Raw genomic sequence first — 9949 nt, forward strand, 5'->3', positions numbered from 1 at the left:
CTCATACCTATATCTTAGAGGATTTTTATAGGTATATATACATATATATTTGGCTTATATATAAAAAGGCTTATAGCCTATTTATAATATTTGCTTCAGAATTTATGATTCTGAAACTTAATTCAGAATTCCCTTAATTTGACCACATTATTTTCATTTATTTTTGGTAAGGACTATATTTTCATAAGTTTTAAGTGATCATTAAGAGGCGTAAAGCAAATTATGATTACTGATGTCAGCTGATAGCCCCAAAAATGCAAAATAGTGAACATCTCTGGTTGAAGGTGAGCTTTAAATTTCTGACTTGTAAGGGGCACCTGGGTGGCTCAGTCAGTTAAGCATCCGACTTCGGCTCGGGTCATGATCTCATGGCTCCTGAGTTCAAGCCCCGTGTCAGGCTTGGTGGTGACAGCTCAGAGCCTGGAGCCTATTTGCAGATTTTGTGTCTCCCTGTGTCTCTGCCCCTCCCCTGCTCATGCTCTGTCTCTCTCCTTCAAAAAAAAAAGTAAACATTAAAAAAAATTAAATTTCTGTCTTCTAAAATTTTTATAATGGAATCACTATGATGATAGGCTCCTATAAATTACAGGAATTCAACTGGACTTACTCATCAGGAAACAAAAAGAACAAGAAAGAGAAAACAACAGTTTAAAAAGTGTAAGACACCTGATACTCCATTAATGCATTTGGACCACTAGAGTGTATATGACAGGGGAAAACCTGAATCTGCATTTCCCCTCAGTCAGTGTCATGCCCCTTGTGTTTCTGGTTCTGAAATATTCTTGGTCAAGCCAGTTGGTTCATATAGTGATTATCCTGAGGAAAGGCAAGTTCAAAAGTGGAGGAAAAATTGACTGACTCACTGAGGGATGACAAAGTACTGGATAGGTGATTTGGGAGTCTGTCAAAGGTGATTTTCATTAGATGTGATTTTTGTCTCGGGTGTCACTCATATACTCAAAATATGACTCCGTTCTACTTGGGTGCCTGGAATTTAAACTCGTGCCTTTGGTCTGACTTTCTAATGAATAAAATAATAACAAAATGGTCTTCTCTTTCATGAAAGTAAAAATTTTTATATCGTTCTTTGCTTATTTCAGGCTGATCTGGAGCAATACAAAAAAGCATTAACTGATGCAGGATGCAACCTTAATCCCTTACAATATATCAAACAGTGGAAGTAAGTTTTATTTTCTTCTTATATCAAAGAGTACAGTGGAAGTCCCAAGAAGATAAGAATGTTACTAAGAAAATTGAACAGTGCCTTAGTATTTTTTTTTTTTAATTTGGTGACATAAATATTTCCCTATCTGGCCCTTTCTATCCACAGCTTAAAATTACAAAAAATGGTGATGCCTTTCTTTCCTAGAGAAGTTGATGTTTTCTTCGCTGATTAGATATGAGTGACAAAGACTGAAATGTTTTGGGTCAGCCACCTCAAAAACTCAGAAGAAAATTTTAATTTCACTAGTAGAGAAATGCAGATTAACATAGCACACAGATACAGTAAAGTGCTGTGCTAAGGATACAGAAAATTAATTGGTGCATTTATATTCTGCTATTAAAAAATATAAATTGTCACCATTTTGCCAGATGGTATAAAAATTTTTTTTAAAAAATCTTTGTGGGGTGCCTAGGTGACTCAGTCGGTTGAGTGCCTACTTTGGCTCAGGTCATCCATCGTCTCACAGTTCATGAGTTCGAGTGCCATGTCGGGCTCTGTGCTTATAGCTCAGAGCCTGGAGCCTGCTTCAGATCCTGTATCTCCCTCTCTCACTGCCCCTCCCCTACTCATGCTGTGTCTCTCTCTCTCTCAAAAATAAAATAAAAACATTAAAAAAAATTTTTTTTAAATCTTTGCATACTTCTAAGGTTTCATTCCAAAGAAGTAATTGGAATTGTAAAATCTTAGAAGCAACCAATCTCAATGTTCAACAGTAAGCATTTCCATAAGATAGAATACAATTGAAAATTAAAATTCATGTCGTATAAGACTAATGACACTGGAAAATGTGTATATGATAGTGAAAAAATAGTTTACAACAAGTGATTTCTCTCTTTGTGTCTAGAGACTCTTCTAGACTTTGGAAATATAATAGTGACCATGTGGAAGGCTCCTTCAGTCATTGAATTTACATTTGAGTGGAGGGAAAATGAATCAACAAATAAGCAAACAAATGAACAGAATACTGTTAAATGATAGTAAGTGGTATAAAGAAAATAACACCGAGTGATAAGATCTTAACTTGGGGGTAAAAGTTAGATTTGTTGAGAAGATCAGGGAACGTGTCTGAGTAGGTGATATTTGAGCCAAAACTTAGATGGCAGTTTTTACATTATGATCTCTATTATCCATCCATCTATTTTTGTGTGTATTTGTATATATGAACATAAATCCATATACATACAATTGCATACCTTGACATATATTAAAATGTTAACAGTGGATAACTCCAGGTGGTAGAATTTCTTCCCTTTCATGTGCTTATCTTTATCTTCCAAATTTTTTTTTTTTTCAACATTTATTTATTTTTGGGACAGAGAGAGACAGAGCGTGAACAGGGGAGGGGCAGAGAGAGAGGGAGACACAGAATCAGAAACAGGCTCCAGGCTCTGAGCCATCAGCCCAGAGCCCGACACGGGGCTCGAACTCACGGACCGCGAGATCGTGACCTGGCTGAAGTCGGATGCTTAACCGACTGCGCCACCCAGGCGCCCCTGTCTTCCAAATTTTTTACAACAAACCTTACTGTCAAAATATTTCTTTTTTTTTTTTTTTAACGTTTATTTATTTTTGAGACAGAGAGAGACAGAGCATGAACAGGGGAGGGTCAGAGAGAGAGGGAGACACAGAATCGAAAACAGGCTCCAGGCTCTGAGCTGTCAGCACAGAGCCCGACGCGGGGCTCGAACTCACGGACCGTGAGATCATGACCTGAGCCAAAGTCGGACGCTTAACTGACTGAGCCACCCAGGCGCCCCTCAAAATATTTCTTAAAATGGGGTGCCTGTGTGGCTCAGTTGATTAAGCATCCAAATATTGATTTCGACTCTGGTCATGATCTCACAGTTTTGAGTTAAAGCCCCATGTTAGGCTCTGTGCTAATAGCATAAAGCCTCCTTGGGGTTCTCTCTCTCTCTCTCTCTCTCTCTCTCTCTCTCTCTCTCTCTCTCTCTCTGTCTCTCTATCTCTCCATCTCTCCCACAGTTAATAAATACACTTAAAAATATTTCTTTTTTTTTTAATATTTCTTAAAATGATTGTTTTAAGACTATAAGATTGAATATGCTTTCCAAGCTCAACAGTATGCCAAGTTGTTAACAGTGGTTATCTCTGAGTTTTTGAGTTTGAGTGCTTTTTCAAATTTTTTTATGATTTCATTTATTTTTTTAATTATTTATTATGAGTAAATGAGTGGGGGAGGAGCAGAGAGAGGGGGAGAGAGAAGCCCAAGCAGGCTCCATGCTGTCAGCACACAGAGCCTGATGCAGGGCTTAATCCCACGAACAGTGAGATCATGACCTGAGCTGAAATGAGGAGTCAGGCACTTAACCAACTGAGCCACTGAGGCACCCCTAATATTTTATTTTTAAGTAATCTTCTACACCCAACATGAAGTTCAAACTTACAACCCAGAAATCAAGAGCCATGCACACTGACAGAGCTAGTCAGGAGCCTCATTTTTTTTTTTTTTTTTTTTAAGTCCTCTCTACCCTCAACATGGGTCTCGAACTCATGACTCCAAAGTCAAGAGTTATATGCTCTACTGACTGAGCCAGCCAGGTGCCCCTGCTTTTTCAAATTTCTTTTTATTTCACTATGTTCTTGTAATAAGAAGAAAATATACAATAGACCTCTGTTTAAAAAGAGAAACTGAAAACTGCTTTTTCCAATTTTTATAATATATACCTTTACACATTGGCTTTGTGGCATATGTCATTGTTCTTTACATTATGATTTGTGGAGAACTCCTTAATCAAACATTTATTGTTGGAATAGGAAAGCCAGTCTTGGACATCATTTTATATGGTTATAAAATACATAATTCCTAGCATTTTTCTTTATAATTATAGAGTAATACAAGTTTTTTGAAGAAAATTGTATAAAACTCTGTTAGAAAGGAAGTAAAAATTTACTTGTAATATCATCATCCAAAGTCTACAGCTAAACACTGTATATCTTTTTATATGTACATTACATGTATTTTTTAAAATTTGGGAATTATTAGTATAGATACAGTTTTGTATTCTAGTTTTCCATTAACTCATTTTAGTCCATTTTCTTAAGTAATTATAGTGTTTCTTGGAGCACCTGGCTGGCTCATTCTGTTGAATGTCCAGCTTTGGCTCAGGTCATGATCTCACGGCTGGTGAGCTCGAGCCACAGGCCGGGCTTTGCACTGGTGGAGCCTGCTTGGGATTCTCTGTCTTCCTTTGTCTCTGCTCCAACCCCACTTTCCCACCCTTCCTCCCCGCCCCTCAAAAAGAAACATTTTTAAAAAGTTTTTTTTAATAGTGTTTCTTAAATTTTCTTCAGTGGTACTATTTAATGTGTGAATATTGTTTAGCCATAAAAATGTGCCATGATTTATTGAATCCTTCCATATTGTTTAGATATAGTTCATTCTAGTGAAAAATAAGTATTTGTTGAAGGCAGAAATTCTAGTCTACTTCTGAAAACATTTGATTCACATCCTCCTTCCTGAACAAGGTTGTGATTTTTGTGTTTGGGATTTCAGTGAGTTCTGTCCCAGTTGAAGTAGAGTGTTTTTAACATTTCAATTATCACATCTTAGTGATTTCCATTCCGTTTTTTACTCTCATGATTTTCTCGTATTTATGTAAACTTTTTTTCTTTTACAAAAACAATTGAAATAGTTAGGAATCATTATAGAAGAGTATTGAGTCACATAAAAGTGTTTATGGTATGCTATTAAAATGTTACAGAACAGTTTTACAGTATATTAATTTTGTTTTTAAAGTATATATGTTATATATATGTGTGTCCAGGGATTAGAGGAATATACACAAAAATCATGATTGTGAGCCTCAAAGTGTTAGGGTTCTTTTGGGAGCATTTTGTGTCCTCAATTCTCTATGGTAAACATACTCCCAGAAGGAAAATATTTTTAAAAGCACATCTAAGTGCCATCTTTTTGCCAGACTTCAAAATTGTATAGTTTAGTTAAAGAGAATTCTGGACACTTAGAAAGATTTGAAAATAAATGACTACATGCAATTAGGTATAAAAGTGTGTGTTGTAGAAAATAACTCTTAAAAGGAAAAATCACTGGGTGGTAGAATAGTTTAATGAAAAAATTGGTTTTGGGGCACCTGGGTGGCTCATTTGGTTAACCGTCCGACTTCGGCTTAGGTCATGATCTCACAGTTTGTAGGTTCAAGCCCTGCATCATACTCTGTGCTGACAGCTCAGAGCTTGGAGCCTACTTCGGATTCTGTGTCTCCCTCTGTCTCTCTGCCCCTTCCTGGCTCGTGCTCTCTGTTTCTCTTTCAAAAATAAATAATCATTAAAAAAAAATTTTTTTTAATAAAAGAAAAAAGTAGTTTTGAGCAGAGTCTTAAAAGGAAATGCATAATTTCTGTTGGAGAAGAAGGCAGTCCATTTATCCCCCTCAAAGGACAGCATGAACAAAGGCATATGTCTGGGAATGAGGGAGTATGGAATGTGGGGACTGATAAAAAGACTAAACTTAGTTCATGATTGTTCTTTCAAGGCAGCAAGTCTGTTTCATGTTAATGACCAGATATAATAAAAGGAAAAAGTCTTGATGTTTGGGAAATGAATGCATTTGTATTTTTTAAAGAATTTCAAGGGCGCCTGGGTGGCTCATTCAGTTGAACATCCAACTTCAGCTTGGGTCATGATCTTGCAGTTCATGGGTTTGAGCCCTGCATTGGGCTCTGTGTTGGTAGACCAGAGCCTGCTTGGGATTCCCTCCCTCTCTCCCGCTCTCTCCCGCTCTCTCTCCCCCTCTCTCTCCCTCTCTCCCCCTCTGTCCCCCTCTCTCTCCCTCTCTCCCCCTCTCTCCCCCTCTCTCCCCCTCTCCCCTCTCCACCCTGCTTGTGCTTTCTCTCTGTCAAAATACATAAACTGCAAAACAAAACAAAACAAAATCTCAGTGTTTCAGTACTAATTGTACTGTACTTGGACAACATTTTACATGATTACAAATCATATAGTCAACATTTATATAATTGTTTCAGTGCTCATTATACTGAAACATTGTATTATATTCGTTGAAAGATGATTGTCTTTTCAGAAATGTCTGCATAGTAAAAGTCAGTGGAGTTTTTAATACTGTGATGCTGAATGTTTGCTCTGATAATCAGTTTTTCAATATAGCTTTTTTTATTTCATAGGGCTTTTGCCAAGATGGCCTCAGCTCCTGCCAGCTATGGTAACACTACTACTAAGCCAATGGGGTAAGTATTTTTAATAATTCTGACGGAATAAGTCTGGTACTCCAGACCATAATTAGACTCTCAAGCCCTAAAAGCACACTGACACTTTGGGGCACCTGAGTGGCTCATTCGGTAAGCACCCAAGTCCTGGTTTCGGCTCAGGTCATGATCTCACAGTTTGGGAGTTTGAACCCTACATCGGGCTCTGCACTGATAGCATGGAGCATGCTTGGGATTTCTCTCTCCCTCTTTTTCTGTCCTTCCTCAGCTTGCTGTCTCTCTCTCAAAAAATAAACATAAAAAAAATAATAATTAAAAACATAATGTTTTTCAAAATAAACATTTTTTAAAATTAAATGTAAGTTAATATATTTTACATGGTATGAGCTATTGGCTTCTTTTGCTTCCTTGTTCTTAAAACATTACATTTTTTTATTTTCAGAAGTTATATGAAGGTTAAAGCTACTTTTATATCACTGTTGATAAGTAATACAGATTTGGAGCTAGGCACTCAAGACTTAGCTTCAAGAGAGATGTAGGCATACTATTAAATGACAGGGAGGAAATCATTTAATAGTAGGAGGAGGTCTAGGTCTAGGTCTGACTCCTGACTCCACAGAATCCTATAGTGTGCATGATTTTCAAGGTAACTGAACAAGGTAATTCTAACTACTCTTTTTCATACCATACTTGTTTCAAATTCTTTAAGTTTTAGAATAAAAGTGTACAATCCAGAGGAAAACAGTTTTATTCTAGCTTTACCTCAAGCTTCCACTTTTAATGGAACAGCTTGCAAAAAGCAAAAACACTCAGCTAGGCAAGTGTTTTAAATGCTTGACAGAATGAATCCAGCTAGCCTCACCTTCATACAGTGCTGTGTAAGTTAGCAGTGCCTCGAGTTGCCTGGTACCAGGGAATTGCCTCTGAACTCTTCATTCCAACAAAGATTACTTTCTCTTGTTTCTGTTAAAGCATTTCCACCTTGTCCATCCTTTGATTTCACAGAGGAGTAAAGGCAAGATAGGGAAAAGGAAATTTATTTGGAAATTACTCTCATGTATTTAGTAGACTTTCCAGTTCCATATCTTAAAATCTTAACTGAATATTAAAAGCCTAAAGATTTCTTGTGGATTTCGTAGTTGAGGATTTTAATAAAATGTGTTGTAAGAAGATCTTGATGATTTGAAGGCTATCCCTAGCCTTCTGATATCATAATACAGGAATACCATTCTGTCCCACACAACATCCCTTGATCCCAAATGAGAGATTGACTGAGCCACAAATATATGCCCAATATGGCAGGTCATTTGTTGATGTTACTTTTGTTGTTAAATACTCAAACATTTCTTCAGAATTGAGGTAAAATTCACCAGGTACATTATGCTTCACATTTTTATGTGATAGAGGTTATGTATTGTGGGGAGATTGTATAAACACAGGACTGGATCTAGCTGCTGTGATGTAGAGAATATAGTAACTTTTTTACTTACTTGTAATACTTACACCCATATATATTTTCAATATGTTGATGTGTTTTGAATTCCTAAAACAAGTTATCCTGATTTACTATCATTAATTTTATTGTTTTAATAGTAAGGCAATCAGGAAAGCAGGGAGTTCTCTCCAAATTATAATTTGCCTAAAACCTATAGACATAGCTCAAAGGTATTGGGGGTTCAGTTCCAGACCACTGCAATAAAGCAAATAATACAATAAAACAACTCAAAATTAATTTTTTTGGTTTCCTGTGCATGTTAATTACATTTGTACTGTGCTATAGTCTATTAAGGGTATAATAGCATTTTGTCTTTAAAAAATGTACATATCTTAATTTATTTATTTATTTTTTATTTTTTTTTCAACGTTTTTTATTTATTATTTTGGGACAGAGAGAGACAGAGCATGAACGGGGGAGGGGCAGAGAGAGAGGGAGACACAGAATCGGAAACAGGCTCCAGGCTCCAAGCCATCAGCCCAGAGCCTGACACGGGGCTCGAACGGACCGCGAGATCGTGACCTGGCTGAAGTCGGACGCTTAACCGACTGCGCCACCCAGGCGCCCCCATATCTTAATTTAAAAATAGTTATTGCTGGGGTGCCTGGGTCACTCAGTCGATTGAGCATCCAGCTCTTGATTTGGGCTCAGGTAATGGTATCACCATTCATGGGATCAAACCCTGCTTCAGGCTCAATGCTGATAGTGTGGAGCCTGCTTGGGATTCTCTCTCCTGTCTTTCTGCCCTCACCCACCCTCTCTCCTCCCCGTGTGCATGCGCCCTCTCCCTAAATAAATAAATAAACATTTTTTTAAATGAGGCTTTTTAATAGTTTGTTGCTAAAAAATGATAACCATCATCTGAACTTTCAGTAATCTTTTTGTTGGTGGAGAGTCTTGCCATGATATTGATGGTTGCTGACTGCTCAGGATGGTGGTTCGTGAAGGTTGGGGTGGCTGCGTCCTGTTAAAATAAGACAATGGTGAGGTTTATTGCATCAATGGACTGTTCCTCTACAAACGATTTCTCTGTAACCACGCATGCAGCTTGATCGCATTTACTTGTAGTAGAACTTCTTTCAAAATTGGAGTCAGTCCCTCAAACCCTGGAACTGTTTTGTCAACAAAATTTATGGAATATTCTAAATCCTTTGTTGTCATTTCAGCAGTCTTCACCGGGAGTAGATTCATTCCCAAGAAACTACTTTCTTTGCCCTTCTACAAGCAACAACTCCTCATTCACTAAAGTTGTATCATGAGATTACAGCAATTCAGTCCTATCCTCAGGCTCTTCTAATTCTAGTTCTCTGTATCCACCACATCTGCAGTTACTTCCTCCCTTGAAGTCCTGAACCCCTTAAAGTCACCTATGAGGGTTTTAGTCAACTTATTCCAAACTTTTTTTCATGATGATAGTTTGACCTCTTACCATGAATTGTGAATGTTCTTACTGGCATCTAGAATGGTAAATCCTTTGTAGAAGATTTTCAGTTTAGTTTGCCCAGATCCATCAGAGCAGTCACTATCTGTAACAGTTACATAGCCTTACAAAATGTATTTCTTTAATCAGAAGGCTTGAAAGTCAGGATTATTCCTTGATCCATGGGCCGCAGAATGGATAAGTTTTTAGCAGGCATGAAAACAACATTAACTTCAGCGTACATCTCCATCAGAGCTCTTGAGTAACCAGGTGTGTTGGCAGTGGGCAGTAATATTTGAAAAGGTGTCTTTTTTTCTGAGCAGTAGGTTTCAACACTGGGCTTAAAATATTCAGTAAATCATGCAAACAGATGTGCTGTCATCCAGGCTTTGTTCTATTTCTAGAACACAGCAAAGGAGATGTAACATAATTCTTAAGGGATAATTCTTAGGGATTTTCAGAATGGTAAATTAGCATTGGCTTCGATTTAAAGTCCTCAGCTGCAATAGCCCTTAATAAGAGTCCTTGAAGTTTTGAAGCCAATTGAAGCCAAGTCTTGACTTCTTCTAGCTATGTAAGTGCTGGATGGCATCTTCTTCCAGTAGAAGTTT

The 9949-nt window shown here is 37.4% G+C and overlaps 1 protein-coding gene across 2 annotated transcripts in view; it reads left to right on the plus strand.

Annotated features, from left to right (window-relative positions):
• Nucleotides 1-9949, plus strand: part of SCFD1 (sec1 family domain containing 1) — a 117520-nt gene that overhangs the window by 73483 nt on the left and 34088 nt on the right. For both annotated transcript variants that reach the window (XM_023255623.2, XM_023255624.2), the window contains exons 17-18: nucleotides 1101-1180; nucleotides 6382-6444. In XM_023255623.2, coding sequence (XP_023111391.1) covers nucleotides 1101-1180; nucleotides 6382-6444 — 143 coding nt within the window. The remainder of the gene's footprint in view (nucleotides 1-1100; nucleotides 1181-6381; nucleotides 6445-9949) is intronic.

Source organism: Felis catus, chromosome B3 (assembly GCF_018350175.1).
Source record: "Felis catus isolate Fca126 chromosome B3, F.catus_Fca126_mat1.0, whole genome shotgun sequence".
NCBI classification, from domain to species: domain Eukaryota; kingdom Metazoa; phylum Chordata; class Mammalia; order Carnivora; family Felidae; genus Felis; species Felis catus.